Source organism: Acipenser ruthenus, chromosome 2 (assembly GCF_902713425.1).
Source record: "Acipenser ruthenus chromosome 2, fAciRut3.2 maternal haplotype, whole genome shotgun sequence".
Taxonomy (NCBI): Eukaryota; Metazoa; Chordata; class Actinopteri; order Acipenseriformes; family Acipenseridae; genus Acipenser; species Acipenser ruthenus.
The window spans coordinates 85030660-85051975 of record NC_081190.1 but is presented as its reverse complement, the minus strand read 5'-3'; the positions used below and the strand labels follow the sequence as shown (position 1 = coordinate 85051975).

At 38.1% G+C, this 21316-nt stretch overlaps 1 protein-coding gene across 13 annotated transcripts in view; it reads left to right on the top strand.

Annotated features, from left to right (window-relative positions):
- The window catches only part of LOC117408919 (ankyrin-2-like), a 162206-nt gene that overhangs the window by 34127 nt on the left and 106763 nt on the right, over window positions 1–21316 (top strand). For 8 of the 13 annotated variants that reach the window (XM_059003000.1, XM_059002993.1, XM_059002971.1 and 5 more), the window contains exon 1: window positions 16797–17172. The exons of 3 other annotated variants lie outside the window; for them this stretch is intronic. In XM_059003000.1, coding sequence (XP_058858983.1) covers window positions 17044–17172 — 129 coding nt within the window. In that variant the 5' untranslated portion in view covers window positions 16797–17043. Of the gene's footprint in view, window positions 1–3779; window positions 4184–16796; window positions 17173–21316 lie in introns of those variants that run through there. 2 more of the 13 variants (XM_059002968.1, XM_059002950.1) reach the window with 1 other exon arrangement.

Sequence of the window (21316 nt, the reverse complement as noted above, 5' to 3'; positions counted from 1 at the left end):
AGTTAAACCACTTTGAGTACACACAGGCTGAAGCCATTTCACAAATGTTGTGACCTTTCATACAAATCATTTGCACCTGAGCTGATTTAGGGCTGCAGTAACAAAGGGGTTGAATACTTATGCAACTGAGATTAATCTGTTTTTCTCTGTAAATCTTATTTATATATGCATTTTTTAACTTTATCATTGTGGAATAGTTTGTGTAGATTCTAAGTCTAATTTGAAAGCGTCATGGAGTACGCTCAGGTGCCAACAAAACGTGAAACACTGCTTAGGGCAAGTTCTTGGGAGTATCAGAATTTTGGTCATAGTGACCTACAGTTCTGGCCTCTGGTCAGTTTGGTACGGTGACCCTGAAGTGCAAAACACTTAAAACTTTGCATGCAGTTAAAAAAGTATAACACAAAAAACGAAAGACACAATCCTCCAAAAACAATGGCAACATATTTGTAAGTGATAGCATGCAGTCTCTGAAAACACTCCTCCAACCAACTGTTGTATGGAAGTTCTACTTTGAAAAACAGAAATGGTGTCAAAATGTAACCCCTAGTCCCTGTGCAAGTTTTGTATGCAATGTTGCAGTTGGAACTGAAGAGCTGGGAAGTACTGTAATGTTTCTTACCATATGTTTTAAATGTAACAGTACTTCCCAGACTTTCTGTTCCAACAGCCACATGGCATACAGTACATAACTTGCACAGGGTAGCTGTTTCATTTTGACATAATTTCTGTTGTTGTTGTTAGCAATATGCATGAACATACATTTCTTACTCCACATATAGGTCACTGGGATTAAACTTTGCACGTGCCTCAGTTATGAGATACTAATCAACATGTTCTGAGTGTAGGCTATGGCGACCTACTTTACCATGGTACTGACACCTGTAGTGTGTTATTTAAATTCTTGGTCATTAATGTATACCTTATGTTACCTACCTTGGTTACTGGTTGACCTCATCAGAATTAGTTCAGATGCATACAAACTTTGCTACATTTTTGCAAGGGTTCTGGAATAACTATCTCTCTTACCACCCATCAAGTTAGCATGAGTCTGAGACATTCTGTTACTGGAAAGCAGTGGGGTTGTAAGTAATGTTAGGGAAGTACTGATCACATGACATAATCACATTACTCTAATGACTAGTGCTTTGCTGGGACTTATTCACAAAGATGAGAAGCTGCTGACTGATAAAAACACTGACAGCTGTTGCACCAACTGGTGACCTATCCTGCTACCAAGCTGACACAGTGGATGGGTGGATGGGTGACAGGATATTGGTCTTCCTTGAATCATGATACTGATAACAAAAATATGCAGAACATGTGTACTGTGCATATGTTTAAAGGCTACCAGGCAAAGCTTGTATATTCAGCAAAGCGGTGGTTCAGGCAGGGAACTAGCTTTTAAACTAGATTAAAATCGCAAACATCAGGTATATTAGGCGCTTCCATTATCAGACATTGGTCAGTCAAATGGCTAGTATCTCATTCATCATTCGATTAACAACGCATCCAATGATCAGCTAGAAAGGGCATTATATCTTACCTCAATCCATTCATCCCTTTTGTGTGTCAGAGTTCCTTCTCCCCAGCCTACACATTTTTTGGCTTCGTCTTAGGGGGAGGGCATCTATCCTGCCCCCTTGCCCATGGCTTCCCTACAGTATCAGCAAACTAAATTATGGGCAGGGGTACCTCAAAGGGCGAGGCCAAAGATGTAATGAAAATATGTATAACGTTTTCCTGACTGAATTAAAATTACAATTTGGAGTTGTACTAGCTGAGAAACAGTAATAGCATTTAATACTGTACCACCTGCTGTGAAATCCTTGAAATTCATATACATTTAATGATGCTGTAATTGATTGTCAGAAAGCTATCGCCAAGTATTTTATTTTTACATTAATTGTGACATTATAGTAAGTACTGTATGCTTTTTTTTTTACCCATGGTTATATCTTTTTTTCCCCTGAGTTTACCCGTGGTGATATTCATGTTTTCCAACCCATCTGATTGACTCCACCCTTTTAAGAAAATATTTCTGAATTGCATATCTATTTATTACCTACCAAACTGTCTTTCACACTACCAGCTGAAAGGTTTAGAAGACCATAAGGTACCTGGATTGTCTCAAAATTCACTACAGGAGTGGCATTTTACAAAAAGCTGACCATAAGGGTAAAATAATAATTATTAAAGCCCAATAAGCAGGGCAAACAGCAAAACTATATACCAAATAAATTAAGAGCCAGCTAATAACCATGGCTTTAGACAAAAATTATTGTATATTATTTGCATCACAAGACCCTTATTTCCAGGCTTCATTCTGGATAAGCCCATTTATTCTGTCATATATTATTTACAGGTACCACCTAGTCCCCCAGTCTGTTGTTTCCTCTAGACATGATATCCTCCATATAAGGATCAGGTGGGGTCATACTGTCTGTAACACAGGAAGTGAACCTAGTCAAAAGAGAAAAAAAGATACAGTAAAACAAAAGGGACTTGTGAGAAAGATGTTATGCTAATGAGATGTAAGGAAAAACATGTTATTGCCTTGGTTTTTACTCCTTTAACGTATTATTACTGTTTTTCTTTTGTCATATTTTGATTATTTACTTATACACAGATAAAGAGAAGAAGTAAGGTTCCTGTTTTAGTGATTTTGTTTGGCAGAATTTAGTAGTGCCAACATCTGTTACAGTGGTTCCTTGGTTATTTTGTCCAACAACTGTATCAGATGAGATGAGTTTTATAAAACATATTCATCACATTAGTTCTGTATTGTTGCATCTTGACAGTATTGTATTTGCTTTAGGAAGCAGGACCTTCTCTACAATGGGGATACCCTGAAGGCATTAACACTACAGGGTTAGAACTGTACAGCTGGGGTCCAGCATTACAGCAGCATTCTTTAATGGGGGGTATGCAATCGTTGGGATTACTGATGCTGCTCGCTTGTTTTTTTTCTCCCCCATCCATTATTGATAATGGTTTCTGACTGATTTATTGGAAGGAGATGGGCTAGTCAGTCTGTGGGAGTGCCATTTCTTTTCCCTCCTGTACTGAATGCTAATGTCATGATTCAGCAGTTAGTAGCAGCAGCACGTCTGATAAAGGATTCCAGTCAGTACTGGGTCCAGCTGGGTGATACAGGCAAGCACTCATACATAACATTCTGTATAATGTAGCTCCCAGCTACGGTTAGCTATAGCTGCCTCTTAATGTGAAACCTCTTAATCACATCTGAGGTAAAAAAATAAAAAAATAAAAAAATAACACACACGCACGCACAAATCCACACAGAGAGGATTTGAAACATTGCAGGCATTCCAGAAACATTCACCCTTACACAATGATGAAATTACTGCTTTCGAGTGTAATGGGCTAGGAACTGGTATTTAGGAATCAGGACCTTCTGCTTACCGGCTTGGGCGTATTATTATTTCTTTTTTTCACCGAAGGGGAAAAAATGTTCATGTGTTCTGGCAGAGGCAGCAGAAGCAGCAAGTCATTAAGTCAGACTGCACCATTTTTCTCCTCATTTTCCTTGTGCTGAGGTACAGCTGGAGATCTGTAAGGAGCTTTCTTTCCTCCCCCACTCCCCCTGTTTTTTCTGTACGTGTGGCTCCTTCCTTGCTCTAGTCAGAGGACACAGGCTCCCTCTTCTCTGGGTCCCAAAAGGCCATTTTTATTCAATATGGGGGACGTGTGGTTTTAAGGATGGCTGTCTCCCAAACCTAAAGCTTTCACTTCAACATCTGGTGTCTCTGCAGTTGTGAGGAGAATCTGTCAGTCTTCTGCTTCCTGGCTTCACCTGCATTTGTGGGCATTAGACCCCCTCCCCCCCCCTCCTCCCTACTCCTTCTGGTGCATCATTCACAAGAGGTGGGATATTCTGCAAGAGGTTTGGTCTGCTGAGTTTGAGTGGGAAAAGCACCGCTGTCAGTTCTGCAACTGTGAAAATCCTGGCTCCCGGCCAGTGCCCTCTGCAAAAGTCACCTGGATTGTACTGTCCTGCTTGCAAAGTGAATGTTCTTAAGTCCTCTGCTACAGGACCATGGCTCACGCTGCTTCTCACCTTAAAAAAGCCAGAGATCTTGAGCCCCCACCAGATTTAAAAACCGAGAAAGCCAAGGAGAGGAGAAGGCGCTCCAGGGAGCGAGCTGAACGGAAACGCAAGGTATGAGAAACCCCTTCTAAACCCTATCTTCACCACCACCTTCAGCAACAGTACTACTGACACTGAGAACACATTTCCATTCTTTTTCATCATTCAGCACCTTCATCAACATACATCATTTGTCTTATACTCATAACTGTGCATTTTGACTGCTATGCTGCCCATTATTTACTCGTGCCAGTGGCTCCAATTGGGCAGGGCACCAAGATGGCATCAGTGTTTCTTGTCCTCTAACCCAGGCATCTGCTTCATCCGAGGTCCATGAAACGTACCAGTTGGTGCTGCACGATCATGTGCAGAGGCACATTCTTTACATGTTGCCCTTATCCGTTCCTCATCTCTTCCAGTACTTTTCACTGTAAATTAGCTTTATGCTTCCACAGGGGGCTACACCCTGTATCTGCATAACATTCATGCTAAATTAATTTTTGTATTGGTAAACTGTAAACTCATGCATTCTGTAGCATGGAACTGAAAGCATTACAGTTAAATAACACTACTCTTTCTTAATCTGGTTTGGTTTGTTAGCTATTAATATCAGTAAATCAAATGCTGCAAATGGTGTCTTTAAGCTTGTGAATAATATAGAAACAACTGCAGATTTGCAAGTCAAGGATGGAAAAAACAGCATTACTCTCATTCTCTTGCCAGCTGTGTTGGAGATTAACAATTCCATCCGTTTTCTCCATGCAGTGCTTTTTAGTGTCGACTTGTTCCATGAAAATGCTGTTAACAAAAGCTTAAAAAACAAACAAACAGATGGCTTTGATTTTAGTTAGTTTTGAATGCTCACATACACCCTGGAATGGAAGTGTAGAAATACCATGTTAACAACAGAAAAAATGCTGGATCCTGCAATGAGATGCAATGTGTGGGCTGGGAAATGTATGTTGCTCATCTAAAAGCATACTTTGAAAGTGCCCTTCAGTATGTATTAGAGGTTTGAAATTATAGCACAGCCCTGCATTTATTTTTTACATTAGAATCCTATTAGAAACAGGCAGTGTACTAAATTTACATAGTTAATGGCTAAAACAGGTTTCCCTTTGGGACTGGAGTTTTGTGATGTTTTTCTATTGACTATCCATCTTCCATTTCTGCTGTTAAACTACCATCACATAAAGTCAAGTTTGCCTTCACACAATTAAAAAAAATAAAAGTAACAGATCTGTTTTTGTATCCTATAATTCATATCATACAAACCACAGGCGAGAAGAGTATAAATGTAAACGGTATGTGTTCGGCATTGTAAGTTATTATGTTGAAATACAAAGTGTTGCAGTGTTGCCTGAGTGACGCATATTACTGTAAAAAAATAATGGTGCAGTTTACCTGAGATTACTTGAGGTTATGACTTTGCATTTCTAAACCCTTGCAGAACATAACTGCATTTAAGAAGGCTCAATTTAATGGTTTAGATGATGGTTACTACTTTGATAATGCCCTAGCAGACTGGTTTATGAGAAATCCAGTCAACAACAAGATGCAGTTACACTACAGCTGCTGCAATGACCCACAACCACTTTCAATTTTACAATAAAATATGTATATTTAGAGTAATTCTTTCTAAGTTTAGTGGTCCATAGTTTAGCATGTGCACATCAAGCATACATGTACTGTAGGTTGTTGACAGTTTATTGTTTTACTGTACATTCAGCTGGAATTAAATTATTTAAACAGTTATTTTCTTCCATACAAGTGGTACAATATTTGCTTAGAAATGACCAATGGATACTTAACGCACCCTATGCTATATGCTGTATTATATAATAATTTTGTTTTTTACAGGCATCAGTTCAAACTAAATACCGCATTTTTTAATAAAAAACATTTATATTTTGAGTTGTACTATGACTATAGGAACAGTGTGGATAAGTCAAGGTTACTTCCAAGCGAAATACAGAGTGACTTCCAATGAACTGCAGTGTAGGAGATATATTCATTGTTTGCAGTGGTAAAACAGGACATTTGAAAAATCTGTGGCTTTTGAATGTACTCAGGAATGTAATTAAATTCCACTCCATGTCATAGTTTAATAGAAACAAATGTTTTGAAGTCGTAGTAAATGGATCCACTAACTGAGGTTAATTATTCAGATGCAACTCAAGAGCTTAGTGTTTTAATAGAAATACATTTCTGTGGCAAAAAATTAATATAGTAAAATACTTTTTTTTTATATAATTGCTGCATATGTGTGGATTGTATTTATTGTCAATTTATACTATACATTTGTTAATGTGTAACCTTAAAATTGTGTTTTTATGTAGTTTATGCAATCCAAAAAGTAGGTATTATTCCATGTTAAAGTCGCTATTATTCCATGTTAAAGTTGGTATTATTCCATGTTAAATGTTACAACACACTGTTTACAAAGGGCCTCAGTAGCTTTAAATGCCTACAGCTACTTTGGGGAATGTAAACAAACTGGACAGCTGACAAGGACTGTTTTATTTTTTATTTTTGAGAAAGTAGTGAGCTCAGAGTGGTTAAAGTCAATCGCGTCTGCCCTGCAGTGAGTGGCTTCTCTAAAAGTGTGATTCTGATGAAATTAAAAACCCAGTGCAAGCGCGTTTAGTGGTGCACTGACAGCGCCCAGCCAGTCAATGCTGAGCAGGTTGGGGAATCTGCTATCCAATCAGGGCCAGGCAACAATCCCTTTGAGACAGAATGCGCTTGCATCACGTGCTTGTATTTGAATGCCAAGCTGTCATATTGGTCTCTCGTACACAACAATTAGCGTATCGTTCACCACTGCGCCATAGTCGCTGATGTCCATCAGGGCAGTCTATGCAGAATCTCGATTCGTTACTGACGAGAACCTGGCTCCACTGAAGGTGAGTCCACCTAAGGTGTTGTTGGCACCACCTCATCCTGTTGCGATGGTGCACATTGCTGAGCACCGGACCCCTGTATGGTCGTTTGGCCTGTAGATGATGACTGTGTAACCGGCTTCTTACAGTTGAACTGCTGATGTGTGGATTGATACGACCTGCAGTATCAGATGCTGTTAGACTAGCAGTGCGAAAACGATCACGAAGATGCTGCATAATGATCTGTCGATCTTGGGAAGGTGTTGTGACTCTTGGTCTCCCAGTTCATGGCCTGTCATTGACAGAGTGTGTCTGGTTATACTGTCTCGCCAGGTTTGAAATTGCTGGCTGTGAGCGTCCAAGACGGCGAGCCACAGTACGCTGCCCTAGTCCAGCCTCCAATATGCCGATTGCATGAAGGCGCTGCTCTCTTGACAGACGTGGCATATTGGTGTTTTTCTGTGATTTTTCTTTATTGCTTTTATTCAAGCTTGCAATTCAACAGCTGAAATCACTCTGATCAACGTCCAATCAACTGTCTCACTAATTAGGTGATTAAGTGCATATGCTTCAGTCATAGTCACTCAAGCGTGTCATGGTCAAGGATGAATGATCGAGTAATTAAAAAGAAACCAAAAACATTTAGTCAATGTCCATCATTTATATACCTTATTTTTTTCCAAAAATAAATGTGTCATAATAGTGATAAGTTTCTTTTGATGCTCAGTATATCTTACTGCTAAGGTACTGACAAGTCTAAGCTTAAAAAAACCAGCTATCCTATCACTAAACATGAAAAAAGTGTAAAGGATAAAAAATATCTTCGTGTGCTTTGCAAAAGGATTTTTTTTTTTTGTAAAGGGATTCTTTTAACATTATAGTAGCTTTAAGTATTTATACATTAAAAAGCACTATCATTTTAGCAGCAACCTGCAAACTTCTCTAAACCCCTTATTTTATTTTATTTGTTCAAAGAAGCTTAATAGGGCTATTTTATCTTAGTTGTTAATAAAGAGTTGCTTGGTACAGCCTTCAGTTATAGTTGAAAGTTGAGCAAGGTTTTGTCACAAATGGGATATTCACTCCTGAAGTGAAGTCTCATGGTATGGTTTTCGAAATTGTTTAAAAAAAAAAAAAAAAAATTTGCACATCTTTTTACTATGAGAAGGCAATTTACGTACCCTTTTTAGCCGTACCATTTCTTATAGCTTGAGGAATATGGTTGATATGTGCGTTCTACATCATATTCTCAGGACAATGGAGAGAGAACATAAACCCACAAGTTTTGAAATTGCATGCCTACGTGTAGTACAGCATTGTAAAGGTAATAATAGTAAAGCACTAAGGCATGGCAAACAATGCTCATGGTAAATTTGTAGTATTAACATGAATACATGTTTGATAAGCATTGTACCTATAATTGTTAATTAAAATAGTCTAAAAGTACACACTTGGTACAAGAATAATTGTAGGGCTTTAGTAACATGATCAGTCTTTCTGATAACCTAACTGTAAACATTCATGTTGTACTGTATTAATCAGTCAGTGTGCTTTAAATTTAATAAAAAAAACCTGTCACATATGTAATGGGTGTTATATTGAAGGAGAAAGATTTAATACAGCTTGATTTAAACAAACTGTTGCTAATTATTTGTTTTATTACCTACAGTTGGACAATAAGTGCAATCCTAACAATCCTATTAACTCATCCCTAAGGTTAACTTCAATACCTGTAAAGTGCTGTAGGTTAATTTGTTTTGAGGGTTTATGAGAAGGTTAGGCAGTGTTTTGAAACAAGATTGCTTACTGCTATTTTAATCAGTTTGCCTGCCAGATGTCAATGCTTACTTCCAAACTGGGGAGCAATCTGTTGTATAAGCACTGAACACATTCTTGTGTCTACTGAATACCTGACTTTGACCATTGTGAAACTAATCCACCATCCACACAGCACAGCCACTGCTTAATGACACTAAGGGTGAGGTTAATGCGCCTTACTTACTGTACCACTCATCTGTCACGCAGGGAGCGGATTGCTATTGAAAGTATAACAACAATTGTATGACTGATTTGCTTCAAAGCATGAAATCAGTTGTACTCTGCTTCTCCTAGGTTGCATGCTATAATTAATTTTGTATGGGTTTTTATTATCTTCGTCCCAGCTTACGTGGAGCATGTTGTAGAAATGCTCTTATGTTCAACACCTGTTGTTAGACTGTTAATCTATAGTGTGCACAATCAGCTTGCCCTTGTTAAGCTCTTTGCTCAGTTTACCACAGTAATGCAGATTTCAATTTTTCTTTTCTTAGTGAGAGTCTTTTACTGCTTTTATATATTTTCAATTTCAAAGGGCCTCTGTTTTCTTGTAGTGCAGAACAAATGCATAAATAATTAAAGGAAAGATATCCTTTGCAAAGCACAGCTGAATGTCTGAGTGCAGCTAGCTAACTGAATCTCAGGTTTGGAGATGTTAAGCTAGTGTGATGAACACCCACTGCAGACTTGTAAAAAAGATAAAGCACAAACCTGAATCCCTCAGAGGTAACGTATTTTTATATTTTTATATCACAACGGTATGAATCAATATATACTGGGAGTTAATGTCAGTACCACAGAACCATGATGTGATACAAACTTATAATTAATTAATGAACAATCTGAAATGATCAATACTTTAATGATTGATGATATAACAATAATCGATTATTGCTACCCAAACAAGATACCACATAAATAGAACTGGTGCACTTGGTTAAAAGTTAATACAAGCACATGTTAAAATCTTCAAAAATACGAAACATTCTTAAAAAACAAACACACAAATACACCCAAATAGCCCTCTGATATTTCAAACCTCAAGTTCTAAAAGGTTTGAAATTTAGTGTATGTGTATAGTTTTAATACTAGTAACTGGAGACAACACTTATACTGCTGTGTGTTTGGCAAAAAATGTGCTGCAGCACAGGTTGTAAAATGGAGTGCATCATTGGCGAGTTTTCATTTGTTCACCAGAATAATGTTGATTTTATTTTCAATCTTCCTCTTTCCTTTACACATATACAGTATATTATCACTGGGTAGATAACAGGTCACAACTGAAATTTCATAATGGCTGTTGGTCAGTGTAAATCATTTATTTTACAGTATATACTGTATCAGCTTTTTTTTTAAATAATCTTCAGAGCTTGAAAAGGTTAAATGCAGTTGGAACCTCTCGATATTACATCATTCAGACCTGGTGTACTGATATTATTAAGACAGCACTGTACTGTATGCTGGAACCCACTTCTAAAACACATTAGGAATCACATTACGTGGCTAGCTGTGGTTCTTGTGACCTCTACAACCTCCTCTGTGACCCCAGGGCCTTGGACACAGTATACAAAAGTAATAGAAATATGACAAATTGATGACAGCTTGCCCTCCAGCACTGTTAGAAATCCAACATGCTTAATCAGTTTTGTTCTTTATTTAAGCCAAGGGCATAGTGTATCAGTAGGGTGTATACTTTTATTTAGTTGTCATATTGTAACATGTACCTGCTTCCACAATTATGTTCCAGAATATAAGATAATTCATTATCTATTAATTAGAATGTATTTATTTATATATATCTTTCTTGGAGCAAAAATAATTGTTTTATATTAATAATCTCCATAATGTCTCACAAAAAGAAAACAATTAAATAACTATAATGAAGCAGTAAAATGACAAGACTGTGCACGTCTCTACAGTACAATAACACTTCATATCCTCGTTTTAATATTCTTTCATGTTGGGTCAGGAATTTGTCGTTCTGCTACCAAGTTGACACTGAATAGCGTTTTGTTGCTGAGCTTAAATCTCTAGAATGATACAGTATGTTTTAATAATATACAGTTACATCTTACAAATATTAAAACTTAACACACAAACAAAACTCAAAACTCTCTGTAATTGTTGTAACCAATCCCACCCGACCAAACCAATAAATAATAGCTTTCACCAGTTCAATGACAGCTTAGTGCTATTTGCTGAGGTACTAATTACTGTAGAAAAAAACACACACACTTCACGCCACAGGTATATTAGCCCTCAACTTTGATGTTTCATTAACCTGCACCTTCTTCATTGAGTTGATGTGACTGCTTATAATAGCACTTGCTGAGCCAAACCAAAGCCTTCCTCTCATTTATATATATATATATTTTTTAGGTAAAACGAGTAGCTTATGGCACGTGAGTTCATTATTCTGCATATAAAACAAGTAAACATACAGCAGAAGGACCCTATTTATAACAAAACTAGTATTTCTGTATTACTGTAAATCACTTTAACATTGGATGGTTTTCAATAACAGAAAAAAAGAATGATGACTATGGTATTTTGGTACAGTATTTTGTTCTGCAGTCAGTACCTTGTTATTTCAATTGGACCTCTGCCTTCCTTGGTGACAGGCTGACTATCTCCTGACTATGATTGGCACCTAAATAAGTTCATCTTTCAGTATGCAGACGCTGTACCACACATACAGGGCTAAAAAAAAGGAAGGGGAAGATTTTCTTTCTCTTTGCTCAGGCTTTTGAAGTTCTAAAAAATAAGGATGGCCGTGAACTTTCAAATACTGTCTGACAAATAACATGGAATTCAATAACTGAATAATGTGGTGTTAGGACTAATGAAGAATGCTGTGCCATGGGGTTCATCACAGATTAAAGGTATTTGTGTTGTACTCAAAAGCAGAGGATTACTGGTAAGAATTAGTTTTAGCAAAAGGAAATTAAAATGGAATCTTTAAATTACAGTAAATACTTATTCTTCACGAGATTAACGCACTTTTTTGCCTTCACTTCTTTGCTAACTCTGTATACCGAGGATGAAGCAACTATATCATTTTCTTTCAAAACTGTACTTTATATTCCCCAGTGGTAAACTCCTAAAATATTTAACAAACCATCAGAAGAATGTAAGTAAAACTTGTGAAAAAAAGGTGCATTAGCTGTAAGGTACTATATCATAAAAAAGGTCACTTTCTTTTAGTAGGGCTTTCATATTTATTATTTCATTTATACCCTTTTTTGTTTTGTTTCCCTTGCTTTTGTTATTACATTTTTTTTGGTGGCCAAATGAGGCAGGCTGCACTTGCTGTGCATCAACCCAACCTAAAAACTTTGTGGAAACCCAGTTTAAGAAAGCTGTATAATATCTGTAGTCACGCAAGGCCAAATTGGAACTCAGACATAAACATTTAAATATACCCTCCTGTATTTTAATATTAATTAGGTCATTTGCATTTGGAAGGATGATTTCTCTAGCTAAAATAAAACTACATGGAAACCCACACTACCCAAAAGGTACTACCAAAATAGCTTGAGAAAAAGGTGAGACTTATTTTTCTTTTTCCATGGAAACCTGACCACTGATGCTGTCTACACAGTTGTCATGACAACATCTCTGAGACTTCAGAAATATCTAAATGAATGGCTTTAATTAAATGTAAATTGTATTCGGCTTTTTTTAGTGCAAGTTATTATATGTACATTTGTGTTCTGGGGGTTGTTCCGATTATTATAAGTAATAGTTTGTAGCATAAAGAGTAATTATTTTAATGTTTTATTCTGTTTGCATCTGTGTATGAATGGTTGCTGTGGAGTATTTTTCCTAGTTAAATTAATAAAACTAACTAATAAATTCAAATTCATTCAAGCTTCAACCTAGAAAAAAAACACATTGTGATACAAGTGGAGATATGCTGAATGACTGTGTTCACAGTTTTTTGCTGTTTTTGTTTGGTATGGTATGGTATGGTATGTGAGTAATAGTGTTGTGCTCCTTAGAGTTGTACCCAATCAACAAATGACAGGGCATTATTGTTTTCCCAAATGTTTTTGAAGTATTTTTACATTTGTTTTATTGCAAAACTACACTGAAATAAAAAACAGATTAAAAACCTAAAACCTGTGGCAGGAGCAATAAAAACGTGTCTGGTTTCCAATCCATGGAAGTAGTTTTTATGATGTACATTTCCAGGATCAGTAACAACTGTATTTGTTGCTCTGTAATGATATTTTTACTTAAAGCAAAACCTGTGTCATTCCATCTGTTCCGCTGTTGCTCTTGCATTGTGACTGATCTATGGGAACAGCTTGTTTTGGGGGGAGTTTATTTGTCTCAGGAATTGTTGAAACCAGATTTAGTTCACTAGGATGACTGTGCTTCAACGCATGCTAGAATTGCATGTGCCCCTGTCTATCAAGAAGAGCAAGGCATTTACTAAAACATCCCAGGCTCGATGTCCCAAATTCTATAGCTGATGATAAACACGCCCCACGTGCAGATATCTGTCCACTAGTTTCTTGGAATCATTTTAAATTCCACACAGGACACATTTTGTCAAACGGCATACATCATGAAAAAGTCTTCCAAGCAGTCCATTCTGGATTTTGGTTTGGTTTAGATCAAGTATAGTTTGTTTGAACATATATTGTTTACAACATCGAGCTTACTTGCCAACATTTGGAAACTGTTCAGCGGGACACTCGTCCGAGAGGGGCTGGTCAAACACATCATACACATAGGAGGGGTCATACGCAAAAAACACTCATTATCATATAATAGACGTATCCCCCCCAACTCAACACCACACAACCATCATCACAGTAAAAATAGATATAATGAAGCGTTCTTACCTTTGTATAAGTTAGTGATCAGCAAATGTGTCAGCCGCAGGAAGAGAACAGCGTGTGGTTTTCACTAACTACTGTGCAGAATTTTTTTTTTTTTCCTATGGTTAAATATCGGGACTTTCTTCCTATGCATCGGGACGCGGGGCATTTGCTAGGAAATCGGGACTGTCCCGACCATATAGGGACTGTTGGCATGTATGCATCAAGTCTTGGGAGAGGTTTATGTCTGAATACACAGAATGCTCAGATCAGCATTGTGGTGTGTTGTTTTTAACAATGTATATTAGCACGTCTCCAAAACAAAAAGAAGCTGTCCATTTCCCTCCTCATTAAACCCACAATGTAGACTCTATTTCAAGCCCATAATGCTGGAACACCTCCATAGTCTATAATGGACTTGTCTTTGCATAACTGGGATTAAAGCATGAGTCTTAATATCAACGTGTCACCCACTTAGCACTGTTTAATGTAGGCAAAAGATTGGGGATGACATTGAGGATGATCAGACACACACATGAGAAAGCATGTTGTTTTTTTAAATCGTAGCCTGAAATAGCCTATATTTCTATTTAATGATATTTGAAGGATGAAACAGCGTGTTTGCATAGCATTTTATTCTAATAGTAAGTACTGTATTCAGATGTCTGTCCTTCCAACAGGATGAATACTAACGGAGGCTTTTCATTCAGTGCTTGCCGGAGTGGAGTGTTTACCAGATGATTTAAGAGGCTGACAGATCACAAAAGAAAAGCAAGCTTGCCAGAAAGTCAAATTCACAAACACACAAATGTGTTTAGCTGGGATATACCTGTTGAGCATTTAAAATATAGCAAGAGCCATTGTAGTAATCTCGGTCATCATAGTAGTAAAAGTTTTAGCCACAATTGATAATAATGTAAAACTTTTCACTAGAAGTGGTTTCATACAGTAAATGCTGATGAGTCTTGCAGATGACTGTGTCAAACACATTACCGATCCAATTACAAAGTAGAAGCCATTAAAATAAAAGTATGCTCCTCCACTGCTATACAAAAGAAAACACGTTATATTGAAAACAAACACTGGCATTTTGTACTGCTATGTAATATCATGCTAGGACATAGAATACATGAATAATTAATAAAGAATTACCTGATTAGGTTACAATATAACAGTGAAATATTTTGTATGGTCAGGAATTACCTACTGTATAGCTGTTACTTCAGTCTGTTTATCCATACAGTAATTAGTAGGTTCTTAATGTGATTGTTTATTGTATTAGCTGAGCAAATTCCCTTTGTGTAATCAGTCTTTTAACAGTTTGTTCAGAAAACAATACTGAGATATTTGATACTCAGTTGCAGGATAAACATGCAGTGTCTCAAGGACTCTTTAAAACTCTTCAAAACAAAACCATCTTTAGCCAATAGCAAGGCTATCTGTATAGCAGTATGACAAAAAAAAATCCTTTGGCTATTTCTGACAATTTTATGGTGATTTTTCTCGTAGGTGTATTCTTGCCAGCTGCCGCAGAACAAATTGTCATCTCAGAGTATTATTGCAGGGCAGTGAAGCAGCACATAACTAATGATCAGTGAAATGTGTGTGATACCAGGGCAGGTGATAATAGTTCCTGTGTGCTTTACGGGGCTTGTGTGAGCACAGTATTGATGGCGTTAGCATTTTTTTAGCAGTGGACTTGCTAGCCTTATGAAGCGATTTTCCTTTTGTACCTTTCATTAGCTTTAATACAATTTTGACTTGAACTGCAGTTGGCACAGAGCGTGAGGCAGTATGTAAAGCAGTTATTGGCACACTTCATTGAACTTAAACATGTTTGCTGCAGTATACATTAAAGGAATAGCAGCATTATAAGCAGTGGGAGCAATTAGCATAGGCAACTGGTTAAAGCAAAGTAGAAATGATAGTATTGTAAATGTGTGAGACAACCTTCTGAAAGGTAGACTCAAAAATATAAACAAGCTTGCCATGTAAGAGTTGCCCTATAATCCTATTTCAATTATGAATCTGACTCAATCATTACATATTAACAATCTTACCTATTTTGTTAAACAAATTACAATACTAATTTTGTCTCAGTTTTACAACAGTACTTTGTTCATGTAAAACATGTACAAGGGAGAAATAAGCTTTTTATATCAAAATAGAAATAAAATAAACTATTACTTTAAGTTGACTGTTTCAAGTACCTGCTAAAACCACTAAAGGTGGCTCCTACAGATCTAACAAGTGCTTATTGTTCAATACAGAAGCTAAGAAAAAATGTGGGAGAAGCAGAGCAGTCCTGTGTGTAGAGCACTGGACTGCAGTATAGGCCATAGGCATTGAATGGGTGTCTGCTTCTAGTTAACTCAATACAAAATTAAGCTGTGCAGTACGTTATGTGAGAATTTAGTTCTCAAAACCTCATGTTCCTGAATCGTCACTTGACTAAGGTCACACTGCTGTCCAAATAATGGCACCTGGGGAGGGGGGGGACACAACACCCTGTCAATCAATATAGGTCCACCACACAGTGAACGTAAATTAACTAAATGTAATTTCCACGAGCAGACCCCGATGAATCAATAGCACCAAATGGCTGGCAGAATGACTAATGCCTTTTAACATATGCCAGATCAATGCAATGGGATATAGTGTGACTATAAAACAGTACAGATGGTACAGATACTACATCCATTAATAATGTAAATATGAAAAACATAGAAAAAACGTCCTCGTTTCCATGAAGTGTAAAGCATGTGTTTCCCATCCTCTGAAAAACATTTGATTAGTCTTGCTTCAGTTATTAACTATACTCTAGTTTCAATATAAATTTGGATTTTAAAAACGCATGGCTTTTACTGTTGTGCTGTGAATGGCTAGGGCAGGTACTGTACAAGTTGACTAGCAGTGAGGTTTGTAGAGTAAATCATGTTTGGAGCATGTATGGATTGAAGGTGCTGGTGGTGGTGGTAACCCAATAGTGCAGTACAGCCATGGGATAGCATTCCTTAGGAGTGGGGCATTTCAAATGACTGTCCTCTTGGTGTGCTGCACTGAAGTGGAGAGAGGACCTCGATTTACATACATAGCTGGACTGGTGGGTGTAAAAATAGCCAGGGCAGTGCCTGAATTGGTAATGGGTGGTTGTTTTCTGTTTTCAGCAGCAGCAGTTGCTGGGATTTCCAGATTCTTTTCAGTCAGGTTAGCAAGCAGCAGTAGACAGAGGCAGCGAGGCAGGAGGGGTTGGTTCAGGGCAACAGCAGCATTGGTATGCCAATGTGGTGGCCCCCATCTCTTGGATTGGTGTAAGTATTGCTCGTTTCTGGGAAGTGTACAGTTCTGCCGATAGTGGCAGGAGCTCTTTTTCCAACTGGATCAGCCTCTCTAAACGTTAACTGCCATGGGCAACGCACCACTTTGCCATTCTTGTCACTCGGACAAGGGCATGCGAGGGAAAGGCAGCCTGCAGAACTTGGACAAAATTCCTGACTATTATGGCTACGAAATAAACAAGGACCCTGAACCACCGGTAAGTTACTTTTGAGAAGCGTTGTGACTTCATGTTGTCTACTTAGTAGCAGTTGTTGTTTTACCCAGGGTTGTGGGCTTTAATGTGTAAGCTGTGTTACACAGTGTACAGTCTGGTCACTGGGGGAAGTAGTAATATATTCAATTATAAATATGCTGCTAATGTGCAGCATTTACTTTTTAAAACAGAAGTAGGAAAAAAAGTTTACTGGTACTTCTAGAAACATAAACCCACGCTTGATAAATTAATATATATATATATATATATATATATATGGGATGGGTCAGCAGGTTGGAGAGATACTCTGGACCTGTGTGATGGAGGGCTTTGTAGGAAAGAAGGAGAATTTTGAAAGTAATCCTGAACTGAACAGGTAGCCAGTGCAGTTGGGCAAGACGGGGTAATATGATCATGTTTTTTACATCTGGTAAGGATCATAGCAGCAGCATTTTGAACCAGTTGCAGTCTGTTTATGACGCGTGATGGAAGACCACCGTAGAAAGAGTAGCAGTAGTCGATTTGAGAGGAGATGAATGCATGACAAGAGTATCTCTGCATCCAGGAGGGAAAGGCAGGGATGGATCTTTGAGATGTTTCGGAGGTGGTAGAAGGAGGATTTGACTACAGAGGAGATTTGGACATCAAAGGAGAGTTTACTATCCAGAAGTACACCAAGGTTTCGTACAGTGGGGAAAGGCAGCATCAGACAGTTTCCCAGGTTCAAGGCAGCAATATTAAGATTCTTGAGTTGAGTTTTCGATCCTACCAGAAGTTGTTCAGATTTGTTGGTGTTGAGCTGAAGAAAATTGGCAAACATCCAGGCCTCAATGTCTTGGAGCCAAACCATGGTAGAGGGACATCCAAGGTCTTGTTTTAGGTAGAGCTGGGTGTCATCAGCATAAGAGTGAAACATGAGGTTATGTTGGCAGATAAGGTGACCCAAGGGAAGCATGTAGATGTTAAAGAGAAGAGGCCCGAGAACAGATCCTTGGCGGACACCGCATGTGACCGGGTTTGCGTCAGCACTGCTTCCATCATAGAAAACAGACTGCATGCATCCATATAGGTAACAGGACAGCCAGGAGAGACAGGATTCCAGAGATCCCAGCATATTTCTGAAAATGGTCAAGAAGAATGGTATGATCTATGGTATCAAAAGCAGTAGTTAGGTCAAGGAGGACAAGGACAGAGGGAGCATCAGCATCAGCATTGAGCGGGAGATCATTTACAATCCGGAGGAGAGCAGTTTCGGTACTGTGATGTGGCCGGAAGACATACTGCAGAGATTCAAGCAGATTGTTATCTGTGAGGTGTTTCGTTAGCTGGCTGGCTACAGCCCTTTCAAGAGTTTTGGAGAGAAAAGGAAGATTGAATAGGGGACGGAAGTTGGATAAGTCAGCCGGGGCACGGGAGGATTTTTTGAGCACTGGTGTTACTTGTTCAGTCTTGAGGGCAGCAGGAACCAGGCCTGAGACCGGGGACAGGTTGAGGGTGTGCATAATGGAAGGAGCATGATCAGAAGCACAGAGACGGACAAGATTGCCAGGGGTCCAAGGGGCACATGGCAGTATATATGTATGTATATATATATATATATATATATATATATATATATATATATATATATATATATATATATATATATATATATATAAATATATATATATAAATATATATATATATATATATATATATATATATATATACACACTACCGGTCAAAAGTTTTAGAACACCTCCATTTTTCCAGTTTTTATTGAAATTTACGCAGTTTAATGTCTCAATGTACTCAGAAATTAAAGCACAGAACAAATAAACAATTGGAGCTAAAAAAGAAATCATGGAATCGTTTTGTTTAACAAAATGTAATCTAAATTTTTGACTCAAAGTAGCCACCTTTTTCAGATATAACAGCCGAACACACTCGTGGCATTCTTTCTACAATGGAAATCAAATATTGTTCGGAAAGTTCTTCCCAACACTGTTGCAGAAGTTCTCACAAATGTGTTGCACTTGTAGGTTGCTTTGCTTTCACCCTTCTGTCCAGTTGATCCCAAACCAGCTCGATGAGGTTTAAGTCTGGAGACTGTGCTGGCCATTCCATGATTTGAAGCCTACCGTCTTGTTCTTTTCTTCTAAGGTAGTTCTGACATAGTCTGGAGGTATGTTTTGGGTCATTATCTTGCTGTAGGATGAACCCCTGACCAACTAGGTGTATACCAAAGGGTATTGCATGGCGATGCAAAATGCTGTGGTAGCAGTTTTGGTTCAGGGTGCCACTCACTCTGTATAAGTAGCCGACTCTGGATCCAGCAAAAGAGCCCCAGACCATCACACTTCCTCCTCCATGTTTGACAGTTGGTGTCACACACCGAGGAACCATCCTTTCACCTACTCGACGGCATACAAAAACCCTGCGTGATGAACCAAAGATTTCAAATTTTGATTAATCGGTCCATAAGCTTCTTCCAGTCTTCAGTAGTCCACTGGCGGTGCTTCATGGCCCAGGCAAGCCTCTTTTTCTTATTTTGCCATCTTAGCAATGGCTTTCTTACTGCCACTCGACCTGTCAAACCTGCAGCTCGAAGTCTTCTCTTCACAGTTGAAACTGAGACTTGCTTACTTCAACCAGTGTTAAGCTGTGCTTGAAGCTGTTGTCCTGTGAGCCGCCTATCACGCAAGCTGTTGACTCTCAAAAACTTGCCTTCTGATTCTGTTGTGGCTTTGGGTCTGCCAGACCTCTTCCTGTCAGAGTTTCCTCCAGTTTCCAAGTGCCTTTTGATGGTGTATGAAACTGTACTCACTGACACCTTGGCTTTCTTTGCAATTTCTCTAAAGGAAAGACCTACACTTTTAAGGGTTATAATGGTCTGTCTGTCTTCCTTTGTTAATTGCCTTTTTCTCGCCATTATGAGAGCAATATACTACTTCCTGCAGTACAATACTGTCCAAATAATGCTTAAGAGGGTGTAGTAACACAGTCTGTTCCAACACTGCTTTTATACAGACAGAGGGTTTGATAGTAATCAACAAAAGTTGGGACACCTGTAGGAATTGTTAGCATCAACTTTCAAGGCTTAATTTACTTCCATTGCTGCAGAACAGCTGTAAGCTGTTAACCCATTACTTGTTCCCTGAAAAAGGCCTTTTTGTATAACTCTGAAATGTACATTATTTTTCAGTTTTTGGTAACCTAAACTTTTTTTTTTAACCTCTGGCAGTTTACCGCTTACCTTTGTACCATTTCAGGTTATTCACTGGACTTGAACTGCTTAAATTTCAATAAAAACTGGAAAAATGGGGGTGTTCTAAAACTTTTGACCGGTAGTGTATATATATATATTGTAACACATCAGGGAGGGGGTTAGTGTCCTCCCTGAAGAAAACATGTGCGTATGCACATTTTGTTTAATTGTTTTATTGTTTTGTTAATTTGTTTATTGTTTAATTATCAACCGCACCTGATATGTATTGTAAATTAATGTCGGGTGCAGGGTATTTGAGACGTGCAGCTTGTCTGCACAGGGACTGCTGAGTAGAAGGAGGCAGAAGGAAGGTGCTCTGCTTCCGAGCAGTCGTAAGTGCTGTATTAAACCAGTTGGTGTTTGTGTGTCAGGTAAACGGCTTAGCCGTCCTGCAAGTTAGTCAGGGAAATACCTGGTGAGTAAGTGCTCCAATCGGAGTTAGGTGTTTGTTTTGTGTTTTGTTTATTTTTGTGTTTATTAAAAATTAGCGCGTCAGCGCTTGAAAACTCCATTCCTGTGTTCCTGGGTCGTAATTTTAAAGGGGCACGAACTTGAGTGAGTGCCGGTCGTTTACAATATATATATATATAGATCTTAGTTTTTTTTGTTATTATTATTATTTTTTGTTATTAGTTTAAATATATCCTTAATTTGCTTTTGATTTAGTAATGCTGAACAGACTAGTACTTCTTATCTGAACATTTCTCTTGTGCAGATCTTGACAGGCGCTTGCGCTATACACCAGCATGATGTTTGGTAGGTGATACTTTAGGGAAGGCACTGGGAGTGTTGAAAGTCTTGAGGATATAATTGTCTTGACCCTGACTGGGGGTGAACAGATTCTTTCCTTGTTACCATTCAAATGGGACCCCACGGCAGCAATAATGGAGCTTCATTTTG